This window comes from Phacochoerus africanus, chromosome 3, assembly GCF_016906955.1.
Source record: "Phacochoerus africanus isolate WHEZ1 chromosome 3, ROS_Pafr_v1, whole genome shotgun sequence".
Lineage (NCBI taxonomy): Eukaryota > Metazoa > Chordata > Mammalia > Artiodactyla > Suidae > Phacochoerus > Phacochoerus africanus.
Genome location: NC_062546.1, coordinates 152,446,573 through 152,461,183, shown reverse-complemented (window position 1 = coordinate 152,461,183; position 14,611 = coordinate 152,446,573). Strand labels below are relative to the sequence as shown.

The 14,611-nt window shown below is 39.9% G+C and overlaps 1 protein-coding gene across 4 annotated transcripts in view; it reads right to left on the bottom strand.

Moving 5' to 3' along the window:
* The window catches only part of ITGA4 (integrin subunit alpha 4), a 78,764-nt gene extending 65,706 nt beyond the window's left edge, over window positions 1–13,058 (bottom strand). For 2 of the 4 annotated variants that reach the window (XR_007134035.1, XR_007134036.1), the window contains exons 1-2: window positions 12,603–13,058; window positions 12,163–12,284 (exon numbers count right to left, since the gene is read on the bottom strand). Coding sequence is in view for 1 of the 4 variants with exons in the window: in XM_047773011.1 (XP_047628967.1) it covers window positions 12,163–12,284; window positions 12,603–12,799 (319 nt within the window). In the remaining 3 variants the exon portion in view is untranslated. Of the gene's footprint in view, window positions 1–12,162; window positions 12,285–12,602 lie in introns of those variants that run through there. The other 2 variants (XM_047773011.1, XM_047773012.1) reach the window with 2 other exon arrangements.
* Between the last annotated feature and the right edge of the window lie 1,553 nt (window positions 13,059–14,611).

Below are 14,611 nucleotides of genomic sequence, written 5' to 3'. Positions count from 1 at the left end.
ACTATGCTCCCTGCTTCTCTTCAAAAACATTAGTCCCTTAAGTTTTAAGATAGTAACAGATGGTCTGAAGGAAAACAGTGTTTGCAGGTTTGAAGATCTTTACAAAGTGTGATATGAGTAGGATGATTTAAGGCTGGGAATTAGCTGGGCCTGTGGGAGATGCATGTCTCAGAGGGGTTCTGCAAGGACTGTGGGAAGTAAATGAGGTATGTGAGAAGTGCTCAGGCCAGAGCCTGGCAGGAAAACAGGCAAACATTAGTTGATGTTGACATTATTATTTTAAGGATTAAGCAAAAGATATGATTAAGCTGCACACACGTCATGGCATACATCCTTCTCCCTAACGTATTTGTGGCACATCCCTGTCTGCGAGGTCTTCCCATACATGTTAACTTATTTCATTCTCACAGTAGCAGCAGAGGACAATGTTATCAATCCAATTTTACAGGTGAGAAAAGAGAACCTTAAGTGATTTATCCAAACCCATGGGGATGGTAAATGGAAAAGATTAGCATCAAAAATAAAAAACTTGGGAGTTCCCGTCATGATGCATAGGAAACAAATCCGACTAGGAACCATGAGGTTTTGGGTTTGATCCCTGGCCTTGCTCAGTGGGTTAAGGATCTGGTGTTGCCCTGAGCTGTGGTATAGGTCGCAGATGCAGCTCGGATCCCACATTGCTGTGGCTGTGGTGTAGGCCAGTGGCTACAGCTCGGATTCAACCCCTAGCCTGGGAACTTCCACATGCTGCAGGTGAAAGCAAAAATAAATAATTAAAAAAAAAAACCTTTTAGAATGAAATAATGCCTTTTGCAGCAAAGTAGATGGATCTAGAAATTATCCTACTAAGTGAAGTCAGACAGTGAAAGGTCATCATATGATATCATTCATATGTGGAATCTAAAATATGATACAAATGAATTTATCTACAAAAGCAAAATAGTCCACAGACATTGTGAACAAACTTTTGATTATCAAAGGGAAAAGGGGGGATAAATTAGGAGTATGGGATTAGCAGATACAAACAACTCTATATAAAATAGATATAGCATAGGGAACTACATTCAGTATTTTGTAATAAACCATAATGGAAAAGAATTTTTAGAAAAGAAAACTAAAAAACTTTTAGAAATCGAAGACCTAAAAGTAGTTACTTTCTACTAGTCTGAAGTATCTATGATAGAACTCCACAAATATTTCAGATGTATGAATTAACTGAATCAACTTTATCATCTAAATCTTTTTTCAGCTGAAAGTGTATAAAATATCACAAATCTGTCTGCAGACATAAGGTCAATTTTCAAGTGTTCACACACAAAATGCTACATACTTGGTCTTATCTTACTCTGACCTTTTTCTCAACTTAGATCAGTTCTTAATATTTTGGTATTTCCACTGAGGAAGGACCAAGGGGAAAGACCAGATTCAAAGGTCTTCTTTCTGTAACTTTTTGACAGCTTGAGTGACACACTTTGTGGCTAGGGCAGCCTGGGACATCTGGATGCAGTGACACGTTTGGCTTATTTGCCTGTATCACTGTGCTGTGGCTTCTTCAGTTCAAAAATTTGATTGGGGCTCTTGGTCTGGCTTTATGGCTAAGACAACACTCACTTATCTGATCTTTCAAAACATGTGACATCATTTTCAAGTTTCAGAAAAATAGTGAAAGACCCTACTTCCAACAATTACTTTTTTAAAACATGTGGTTCTAGTCTATTGAAAGACGAGTCCTATATATTTCGAACTCTTCCATTCTAAATTTTTATTAAATAATTCTAAAAAATAAGTGACCCCCATTCTATCCTATGTTCTATAGAGTCATTCATTCAAGATATCTTTATTTGTAGAAGCAATAATTACCGAGTGAAAATAATCATAAAATTCCTTCATTTATCTAAATTCTGAATATAGAAAAAACGTACAGTATTAAAAGCAAACAAACCAATTCAAATATGGCAATACTATAGGACCTACTATTGGAGGGATGTAAAAATTACAGAAAATTTATATCTGTGCAAACAAGACTTCCTGGCACCTAGTAGGTGTTCATTAAATGGTAAATGCTCTGCTCCCTGCATACCCACATTGTGTTGATGGGGATCCACCAGCAGAGGGAGCTCACAGTGCTGTAAGACTAAATCAGCAGTCTGCCTTCAGCTGCTAAGTCAAATGGCCCCTTGTTTTAGTTTCTTATCAAACCCTAATTACAATCAAATCCATTCTATCATATTTATTATATTAAACTGTGTACTTTCACCACATATCTAATAAAATTTGGTGGAGATGTTCCTCAAAGGTAATAGTGATATTCATGAATTTAACAGCAATGAGTAATGAAAAGTCAAACACCTAAGTTTTAGAAGAGATATGACATGAAAGTACTAAACTTCCAACACCATTCCCTCCAACTCATGTAGTGGCAGATGAGAGTCAAAATATCAAACTCAGAAACCACTAACAAAGTTTTTTTTTTTTCAGGAAAAATATGTTTTTAAGTGTCTTATTCTAAGACTTCCTAATCAGAATCTGATAATGGTTGATAATCACACTCAGTTTATGTGAGAATCAGCTCCTATAATCAGAGGCCTGAAAAAGCCAGTTATTAACAATCCTCTATTTCATTTTACTTTAATTAATTAAAATTTTTTATTGCATCATTTTATTTACTATGTTGTATTTAGGAAAAGAGTTCTAACACAGAGGTAAACATCTTCAGGAAGTAGTGCCAAGCTTGATGGCTGAAATTTTATAAATCTGGGTTGATCCCGAGTCATCATCAGACTTCAAATCTCTAAAAACCATCCTGCTTGAGAGCTTGAATCTAAGATCAGAGTTTCCTTCAGGTACCTCAGGCCCAAACTTTTTAAAATTTCTGCAGAAAACCTATACAAGTCCTTTTACTAACTACAGCAGAAAAATACACAGCAACTGATATATTTGGTGAGCATACCTAAAAGAAGAAATATTGTCTTACAATAATAATTATATAATCGTTTATATAATAAATATTTGTTACATGCTTCCTATGTATCAGGCATACTTTTAATACATGTAAACGTATATGTTAACTGATTTAATTTTTGTTATATATCTATGAGGGAGGTATTTTTATCATTACCCCAATTTTACAGATGGAGAAGCTGAAACGAAGGGAGATTAAGCATCTTGACCAGAGTCACAACCCGTATAAGGGGAAGGAAGGATTCAAACCTACACTGTTATCCACCACCCTATACTACTTTACAATGATTTGCCATTAGTACCTTCCCCTGTTATTCGGGGAATGCATCGAAGTATTGACTTCATTAATATCTTACTCTAATTTTACTTCCACAGCAACTTATTACATTATAACCACAACTTTCAACATTAAAAAAAATGGGAAAAATTCTCTACTTCCATGGTTTTCAGTTGATCTCTTAGACTTAAGGGTTCATTTGAAAAAGTATCACTCATAAAAATACCACTTGAGTGGCTCTGAAACAATACAAAAATGTAAACAGAAAAAGAACTCCTGGGAAACCTGCTCACACATAACGCTCAGTGGTCAATATTGAAGTTCTGAGCTTGGTTTGGAATTCACAGGGTAGGATGTAGAAGGAGGTTGAGATGATATCAAGGTTTAAAAATATGTGAGAGAAGTAAAAGTCAGGCAGGGATCCCTGTACCAATCAGTGTAGGGTCAGAGCGAGATGAGGGGGAGGTGACAAGAGAGGACATCTCGTCATTCAAAGTTTAAAGGACAAACGGGATAGGATGTTGCAGAGACAATGATTTGCAGACAAAATAATGATATTCTAATGAATACTATAAAATGGTCACGAGAAAACAGAGAATAGTATTGGGGTGAGGTAGATCTAGAAAGATTTTAGAGGGCAGATATTGACAAGAGGCTTCTACACAGGGCATAATTTAAAAAGGGCACATCTAATCCACTTCACAAAATATATCCTAAAAGATATTTGACAACTAAGTCTACACTCTTACTATTTCAGAACATATTCAGTATGCATTACAGTAGTTCATATAAACTACATGAAAAAGATTTTCTATCATTTAAAAAAATGTTGAGGAGAAACTGAGAGCATCAGAATAAACACACTGCATGACAGAGCACAGTCCTGACACTTGCACATCTATTTCCACACTCTAATTTGATGTTTCCAGCCATTACTAAAATTAAAGCCCCTGTCAGAAGCTCCCTATCTCAGTTAGAGATATTCTTTAGATTGCCTGGCATGAGTAGGCAGAGTCTAAAACCCAAGGCTAGCCTAGACCTCTTGGAATGATGCTGAAATATACAGCAAATCCCAGAAGATCCCACCCCAATCTGAGAAATGTATCTATCCATTTCACACTCATTGAGATTTTACCAAGTGCTCATCAAAGCTGGTCAGAACTGGCTCAATTACTCAAGTATTTGCTCTTCTGGGAAACTCATCATCCAAACAATTTCTTCTCCCCACTGTGTGTGTCTCTATCCTTATGCTTTACATATTCCTGTCTCTCTTGTCAACAAGTACTTTGAGGGCTTTAGCTGTCTTAGCCAACTTCCTATTCTCAGCACCAGCATAAGTAATTGACACATTTCATAAATAAAGGAAGAACCTAGTTAAAAGTTGACATCTGCTGCCAATATTTCTCGTCATTTCTTACCCCCCTGCAGGTTGGTGTCACCACTAAAACTGGTCTTATGAAGGTTTTAATAAATCAACTCTCTCTAAATCCCAAGAAACCTCTGAAGTTCTTACCTAGCTTGACCTCTTGGCAACTTTTGATACTGTCAACCATTCACCTCTTCTCCAAACCTCTCATCCTTCCACTTCCATAAAGACATTGACCTGATTTCCTAGCTAACTCTTTGACTTTTCTTTCTCAATCTATTTTTCTTTCTTCTTTTTTTTTTCATTCTCCAATGGTTCTCAATCATAGACGAATACTGGAATCATCCAGAGACTTTTGGAAACTTCTGATGCCCTACTAAGGGTTTTGTATCCAATTCCAATGTGCGTGTGTGTGTGTGTGTGTGTGTGTGTGAAAGTTTTTCCACACCACCACCACCAAGCAATTCTCTGATACCAGATGAGTGTCCTACAATTCAACTCAGTTGTAACACTACCTGGAGATAATGTCAGATCGATAGGATAAGGGTTCAGTCCTACAAGCTCCTTGACATAGGCCTTAGATATAAATTTTAAAAATCTGAGACCAAAAGCAAAAATAAGTTAGTGGGACTACATCATACTAAAAAACTGCACAGAAAAGAAAACCATCAACAAAATGAAAAGGCAACCTACTGAATGGAAAAAAAAAATACTTGCAAATTACATATCTGTAAGAGGCTAATATCCAAAACATATAAAGAATTCATATAACTCAATAGCAAAACAAGCAAACAATCTGAGCAAGAGACCTAAATAGACATTTTTCCAAAGAAGACATACAGAGGGATAAGAGGTACATAAAAACATGCTCGATATCACTAGTCATGAGGAAAATGCAAATCTAAACCACAATGAGCTATCACCTCATACTTACTAGAATGGCTATTATCAAAAAGACAAGAGTTAGTGAATGAGGATGCAGAGAAAAAGGATGGGCATTGTTGGTGGTAATGGTGGCTGTTGGTATACCTACTATGGAAACAGTATGGAAGATCCTCAAAAAATTAAAAATAGAAATAGTATATGGTCCAACAATTCCATTTCTGGATATTTATCACAAGAAAATGAAAAACACTAACTCAAAAAAAAAATTATGTACCCCCCCCCCCCATGTTCATTGAAGTATTTTATTTACAATAGCCAAGATAGGGAAACAACCTAAGTGTCCATTGAGGGGTGAATGGATGAAGAAATCTGGTATGTATATACAACAGAATTTTATTTAGTCATAAAAAAGAATGTAATCTTGCCATTTGCAACAACATGAATGAACTAATAACATTATGTTAAGTGAAATAAGTTAGATAAAAAAATACTGTATGATCTCTCTTATATGTGGAATCTAAAACAAACAAACCAAAAAACCACAAACTCATAGATATAGAAACAGATCTGTGGGTGCTAGAGGTGGGGGTGGGAGGTGGGAAGGGAGAAATGGGTGAAGGGGGTCAAAAGGTAAAAACAGAAAAATAAGTACTGTATATTACTGAACACCACCAAAAAATAGCTTACTATCATCTAGTAATTTGCGACTATTTCTATAGTATTAGGAAATTTAGGCAACTTTAATAAATTAGCACAAAACTTCCTTAATAAGTAAAGGAATTTTAGAAGAAAGCTGAAAGGTAAAAAGCACTGGGAGTACCTGTTTAATAGCTGATTAAAATAAATGAAAAAGACTTCTTTCGCCTGTACCTTCCCCGCCTCCTTCCCCACTTCAGAAGCCAATTTCAAATCCACCAGCTACTGAGGTTTCCATTTTTTTCTTTTTGTTTGATTAATTTTCTAGAGTGGCGCACAGAACTTACTTACTAGATCCCCAGTTTATTATAAAAGAATTAACTCAGGAACAGCTGGGTGGAAGAGACAATTAGGGCGAGGTGTATGGAAGGGGCAGGAAAGATTCTAGGCCATCTCTGAGCTCACTACTCATCCTAAAGTTCCATGTGCTCACCAACCCTGCCCTTCTGGGGTTTTATGGAGGCTGTGTTACATAGTCATGGTGGATTAAATCACTGGCCACTGGCAACTCTTTCAACCTCAAGGCCCTGTTATCTCTCAGAAAGTTGGAGATGGGGGGAATGAAAGTTTCAAACCTCTAACCTGGTGGTTGGCTCCACTGACAACCAGCCACACCCTTAGGTCTTAAAGTCATCTCATTAACATAACAAAAGACATAGTTATCACTAGTAACTTAGAAAACTGCAAGAGTTTTAGGATCTCAGTGCCAGAAATGGGGATGAAAATCAAATATTCTTATTATAAATCACAATATCCCACCTACCTAGACCCAGCCCCAGAGGTTTTTTTAGGAGGCTGGCAGCAATGGTATTCTTAAAGCTCTACAGAGAATCTAGATTGCAGCCAGAGTTGAGCAACACTGTTTTAGCTGCTTCTCAAATTGTAGGAATCTTCTGGGACCTCTCCTGGGCACTATGATCTGTTCGGCCTAGAGTTCCCAGGTTAAACTCCTTAACCTCCATGGCTTTGATTACCATCTCTATGCCAATTACCCTCAACTCGAATTGCCAGTACAGACCTCTCCTGCCTACCAGAACCACACATCCAACTGATTACTAGCTATTTACTCTTACATCTCACAGGACATAGCACCATCATCCATCCAACAGCCCAAGTCAGAACCTTGGGTGACGTCTTTCATCTCTCTCATGCAATAATTACAAAGTCCAGGTCACAGAGACCTGCTCTGCAAAAAAACAGCAGATTCCATCACTGACTAAGCCAAAGGTCAGTACAGCCACCATGGACCCTTTGCAGATCCTGCCAACTTTTGTTCAACAGGTGTTATTGTACACTGCTACCTAGGTTTTTTCCCACTCCCTTTACCCCCGCCCATCAGGAGCCTTTGAGGATGGCCTCTTCTTACCATAATGTAAGAAGCCAGCCACTTGAATCCCTCCCTGTACCCACCAGAGCCTAGTAATCAGGCCTCTTGCAAGTGTAAGATCAGCCTAGATGCTTGTGGCTGACCCCACCATCCTGCCCAGGCTCAGTGTTTGTCCCTGCATCTGTGCCTCTGCCATCACCAACCTGCTGCTCATTGTCAAGCTTCACTGTAGTCCACACACCCAGGGGAAAGCATGCAGCTATGGAGGAGGATAGCTTGTGGGCTGCATCAGGCCGTGCCTTTTGCAGCAGCTCGGCTCAGCACCACCACATCCACAGGTAGCTAGCACCTTCAAGTGTGAGTTCGTTTAATGATACAAATGCTAATCCTCTTCCAAACAGGTTATATAATATAAACCAGGAGACTGGCTAAGGTAATTCAATTCTCAGAAGACATATGAAGGGGAATAATAATGATTAACTTGTGATAAATCATTGCTCTTTCCAATTAGAAAAAGAAGTACAAGCAAGGAACTTAAAGGTCTAGTAACAGCATAGGCCTGGAAAATAAAAGTAAAAATTCTATTCATTTTACATGTAGACACTGGGAAAGCACCTGCTAAAAAGTTAGTGTTATAACTTTTTACACAAGGAAGTTACGTTTCTCTAGAGCAGTGATGTCTAATAGAAACATAATACAAGCCACATGTGAAATATTTTATAGTAGTCACATTAAAAAAATAAAAAGGAATATGTGAAATTAATTTTAATAAATTTTAACTGGTACATCAAAAATATTCTCATTTAAATGTGTAATCAATATGAATTTCAAAATATTCCAACGTAATAATATCTAAAAAAGAGATATTTTATATACATATATTTATATATGTAATTTTTTTTTGGTGCTACGTCTTTGAAATGCAGGATGTAACTTGCCTTATAATACCTCTCACTACAAACTAGCCACATTTCACGTGCTCAGTAGCCACAATGGCTAGTGGCTACTGTATTGGGCTGTGTAACATTAGCCTCTATTACCCAAATAAGTGTGGGTGTAGGTGTGTGTGTGCGTGAGTGTGTGCATGCCTGCACATACATGTATAATGCTATTAGTGGCAAATCCAAAGTAATGAAAGATCTGATATGCCTTTCAAATAACCAAATGAAGACAATCTTTTCAGTAAAATTTAATAGTATTTACTACATTTTATTATGTCCTTAATTCTTTGGATACTGGTAATCCATGGGTGAACTATGATTAAATACATTAAAGCAGCCATTATTTGTGATGCTTTCATTTAGCAATCATCTGTGATCAATGCATCCTTTTAAAAAACTTCAGCAAGGTTGCAGAGCACCTGAGTGAAAAAGCAACTGAACCTCTGGAAATTATTATGGCCTCCCCACAGACTGAGGCCTTTATGAACAAGTTTGGATTCAGACCCTCCTGAGGGGAAGATGACCTTTCTCTGGTTTAGAGGGAAGTACCAAAGAAGTGAGGGAAAAGACACTTCATAGGCAGGCAGGGAGGTGAAAAAGCCTGTTTGCATGCAGGAAGAAAGGCGCTTCTTCTTCTGTCACTTCACTTCACTATAGGGGCGGATAAAAAAACAAGGTCCTACTGACAGCACAGGAAACTATCTATATTCAGTATTCTGTTATAAACCATAATGGAAGAGAATATGAAAAAGAATATATATGTGTAACTGAGTCACTGTGCTATACAGCAGACATTAACACAACATTATGAATCAACTATACTTCAATAAAATTTTAAAAGGGAAAAGGAGTATCTGACTCTCAACATCTCATTCCCTGAACATTTCAGATAAACAGCCATTTGCTGCTCACTTCTGATTATGACCATATCAAGGATACCATAATATGGGGCAATGCTGGTAGGAGATGGGGGAAGGGCACTGAGCTCCTCTTTTTAGGGAAGGAGCCTATCTGAATATCTGAATCAAACTTCTAACTGAAATTCTGAGACCTAAAAAAGTCCATGTGAAATAGTATTTTGAATTGTGTAGGAGACGGGCATCATTTTAAGGGGTCTTCCAACTTCATCTCCTTGATAGCACTTTAAGCCATGAATGAAAGAAAACATCTTATGACAGGGCAATCATAGCTCAGTCTTTAGTTGTTATAAGATTTTTGGTTGGGCCAACAACAAAAAAAAATAGTTGTTGTGTTTCCAACTGGTACTTTTCATTTATACATTTAACTTTTGGTTTCATCTATTAATTGTCCTTATTTTTAACCTCAACCTGCCTATAATAGATAATGTGCAGATATAGATTTAAGTAGAAAACTTAAAAAAGTAATATTTTTTGAATGTCAGTTATGTCAGTTACTGAGCTAAGCTTTTTCCATACATTACGAGTCACCCACATTTGAAACAGAACAAGTGAAGTCATCTTATATAGACAATGGTCTGTATGTATTTTCTCCCTGAAAATTCTTCATAAAAAATATTACATAGTCCACAAGCCTGAGAATCCTTAAATGTCTTTAGTTACCAATTTATTGTTTTCAGTGTTCCCTTTCAGACATTATCCTCAGTCCCTGATTTTACAAATTAAAGTTACTCCTGAGATTGTTCTGAATAGAAACACACCATCTCTTTCTATGAGGAAGAGAAGATATGTTTAAAATGTTATCTGAGAAGTAACTTCAGTCAACTCTTTTGCAAATACTCAAGGCTATTACGACAGCTATTAGGGTTTCAACCAGTTGTCTGACTAGAAATCTTCTCCTCCTTTTTGGCCTTTCATCTAGTAAATAGCTTTTTTATTGATCAAAAATTTGAAAGTTAAAAATATCCCTGTAGCTTATCACTTCTAATTAATGCTCTTATTCACCAATCAGGTTGATAACCATCAAAATTGCACTTTGTTTTTATTCATTTATCCGTCCAACAAATCTTCACTTAATTCATGTTTGCTGCACATCTACCACATGCACATTCCTTGGAGGTTATTTCTGGAGTCAATCCCTATGCTCTGCGTGCCCAAAGAATTTAGGTTTTTCCTTCAATTCTGACAGGCATTATTATGATAAATTTTAAATTTCATCCAATATTATGACAGGCTCTTCCCAGTTAAGTACAGACATCTACAAATAGACTCGGTGCCCTTCCATACAGGAAGTAAGGGCTAAATACCATCAGGAAACTATGACAGGATAACAAAAATAAAAAACTTCCTCCTGAGACCTTGTCAAAATCCTCTGGCAGATCAAGGTCGTCTGCTCTGCTCCCTAATTCTTCATCCTATAACTTCCTCATGCAATGAAAATTATGATCTGCAGATTATCCAAATAGATAGGTCCGTGAATGTGTTATGCTTACCTAGTTTGCCTTTGGGGATGGAAAATGCTTAATGAGAGGATGAAGTTTACTCTATACCCTGCAGACAACTTCAAGACTTTTATGGATGCTCTCTGACTCAAAAATAAAATTCCATCATGTGCATACTCTATTTGAATTCATTCTCAATGAAGAGAAGCAGCGTCCCAGTTTGAGAAAAAGCAAAGACTACTACCCCCAAAAAGGGGGGAGGAGGTGGTAAGATGCAATAACTAGCTTATCCCAAAAGTGCATTGATACAAAGATAAAGATGAGAAAGGTACCAACTGTGACCTTTTATTCACTTTCACAGATGACTTATCAGCTCAGCAGACAACATATTAGAATTTTCATTTAATTTTATTTGCGCTGAAGATGTATACATGATAGGAAAGGGCTTAGACTTTGGACACAGGTAGACCTGACTTTGACTTGGGGTCCCATCTTCTACTTGCTAGCTAAGTAATTCTAGAAAAAGTCCTTGCAACTCTCTGAGTCAGAGTCCTCATGGGTAAAATAAGAACAATGCTACTTTTCAGAAAACAAGCAACATACATAGCAGTTCTTAACAATGTTTAGAACAAGATATAGTCTGAATTAATATTAGTTCCCCTTTCTTCTCCCATGTGTCTGTGCAAAGCAAATCTGCTTTTGGATTTGAAACACAAACTTTCTCCCCTCCCTCATCAGAATGCATTTTTCAAGTCATCACAAACCTAAGAAGACACATTAATAAATGACGTAAAATAGAGGTATCTACGTAACATCAGTTTTTGGAGAGAAAAAAATAATAATTATACGTTAAGCTTTATTTTAAGTATATTAACAATGGAGATGCCACTTTTTGCTTGTGTTCTTTTAGATTTCACATTCAAATTAAAACTATATCATTTTCTTTTTTAGAAAGTTCTTGGGCTAAATGACAAGATAGGGAATCAATTCCAATTGCGAATCCTTATCTATTCCTTAGCCTGTTCTTTAATAAGGCTGATATGTCAAAGATGGAAATAAAATTTTCAAGTCTTGGCTTAGCTGGATCCTGTCCTTAATGTGCTGAGAGACTTGAAAATGTGTTTTACAAATGCGGGAAGAAAGGGAGGGGTGAAAAGAAGGTTTTATAAAAAAACTTTTCCTCCACATAGTTTTGTCAGAGAACTGCAGTCATTGTCAGGAGTGAAGTTAGTGAAAATCATTCACTTGGAGAATAGGCAACAGGAGTTCTTCCAGGACTTGTGCTTCCTTGGGTATGTCGGGGTGGGGGTGGGGAGGGGTCACTAGCTTCTGGTCGCAGACTCAACTCACCCAGCTGAAGCTGTTCGCAGTTCCGCTCCGGATTCTTTCCGATTTTGCATCTATAAATCGCCCCAGGGTTGACCACCGAAGTATTAGCTTGCCAGCTGGCGGTGGGCGCCCCGACTACCAGCCTAAAAAGAGAATTGTGCACGTGCGCGCAGACGTGAGCGGTGCTGCCCATTGAACTCCAGGTCTCTACAGACGTGCAGCTGGCAGCAGGGCCGCTCTCCCCACCTCCTCCTCCGCCCGCCCACCACCCCAAACTCCAGAACGCACACTGGGTGCTGCCACCTCAAGACAAATTAGTTTCCCCGGCACTTCTCTCGCGAGCTGGCCGTCTCTGCGTCCCCCTCCTTCCTCCTCCACAGGGAGGAAAGTTTCAACCCGCAGGGAATCCCTGAGGCGTGTTTTGCTCGCGGCTTTGAGTTACCGAGACCGACCCCACTCACCATCGGTTTGCCCCGTGGCTGTGCAGCACCACCGAGTAGCCGAACAAGGTTTTGGAGGGGCCCTTGTAGAGCAGCGGGCTCTCGGTATCCACGTTGTAGGCGCGCCCAGTCGGGACTCCCAAGCACAACAGTAGCATCAGTGCTTTCGAGACGGCTGCCCTTCGGGGGCCAGGCCCGCGCCTCGATTGTACAGCCATGCGCTTGCGGAAGGGAACATTCAACACCAAACGACCATGGTCTATCTCAAAGTTGCGCGGGATGCGACGGTCCGCCAAGGGGAAGAGCGCCCCAAGAGAAGAGGCTCAGCGTGTCCGGCGCCGGCGGGCAGGCGGGAGGGAAGAAGGGAGGGAGGGACAGAAGGAGGGAGGGGAAGTCGGGCCGCAGCGGGCGGAGCGATCAGAGGTGGCCCGGGATGCTGTGCGTTTGCCGGGCCCCACGCCCTGTTTCTGGAGCCGAGGAGGTGAGGTACTCCCGAGGTCTGGGGCGCGGGCCGCTGGGTGGGGTCCCGGGCGTGGTGCAGAGGCGCAGTACCTAGCGCCGTTTCCCCCATCGCGCGGCTGTAGGGGGCGCTAGGGGACCTTAGCTGCGCAGGACGCGCGCCAGACTGGGGCCACCTAGTCCAAACTGAGCGCGGGATGACTCCTGGCTCCTGGGACTTTGCAAGAGTAGGGCGAGAAGGGGCCCCGGGCTTCGCCTTTTAACCGTGGTTGGGCCTAGATGCGTAGCGACGAGGTCCCAATCAGCCTCGAGAGCCCCACTATGAGGCTCCTCGACCTGCCCCGCCTGGCCTGGCCAGTTGCAAACTCGGGCACCGGGATGGACTGCGGTGGGGATTCATCCTGGTCTTTCGTTGGTTAAGCGCTATATTTGATTTGGGGGCCATAAGGAACCACTAGAAAAATCAATCAGGGAGACACAAATTAAGAACAAACAAAAGGCACTCCCTGAAGGCACCTGAGAAATATTTTGGTGACAAAGACGTTTTGGTATTCACTTTGAGACTCAGAGCCCTGCACCCCTCTATGCCCACTTCCTTCCTCCCCGCACTTCCTCTTAAGTCCGAGCTTATTGCTTGAAGAGCAGTGGCTGGGGCTGAACAAGAGGGGCGGGTGTTTTAAGGCTATTGCTAAGTCCAAGGGCTGGATTAAGGAAGCGCTGTGACTTGCCTCGATTCAAAAGATTCCTCTGTTGGGACTCTTGACGCTCCCCATTTCCACACATCCACCCAGTTGCCACCGGATGCACCTGCCATCAGGGCTCAGACCCAGTTGAGGTCAAGAGACACACACCACAATGAGCCTATGAAAAAGCTCTGAGGACCCACAGCACAACACACCTGAACTGGGCTTGATTCTCATCCTAATTAATCCATGGTGTGCTTCAGGTTTCTTTCTAGAGCAACCAGCCACAGCCATAAATGATTAGGATGGTATTTGTAGGCAATGCAGGTCCAAGTTAATAAATTATTACTCTATGGTAAAAAAACATAAGAAAACGTGCTCATCACATAGCGTCTGTGCACATTAAAACAACTGAAATAGCACATCTGAAGTTGTAAAGGCAGACACATAATTAAAATACTTGTTCCTTTTTTCAACATATTCATTGAATGGGCACTTGGTGGGCCCACAGAATGCCAAGGTGAACAAGGCAGGGCAAGCTTTTAGGAAAATTTTCAGCCAAGTGGTAGATAGACAGATGTTTACTAACTAGAGAAAATTCAGAATGCTTTAGGGGCACTTAAAGGACAAGGAGGGCTGCGTTAGACTAAGCACTCCCTGAACTAGGAAGGAACAGGAGGGATAAAGGAAGAAATAGACTCAAGAGAGTTCTGAGAACTGAACCTAGAAGAACTTGGTAATAGGACTGGTAAATACCAATGTGGAGCTAAGATGAAGGAGTCTTGATGGGACAGGACCTCATTTCTATGATGATGGTCATAGTCATGGTTCTGATTTTCATTACAATTTCAGAAACAGTCATCCTTTATGACCTCATGCACTATGTTA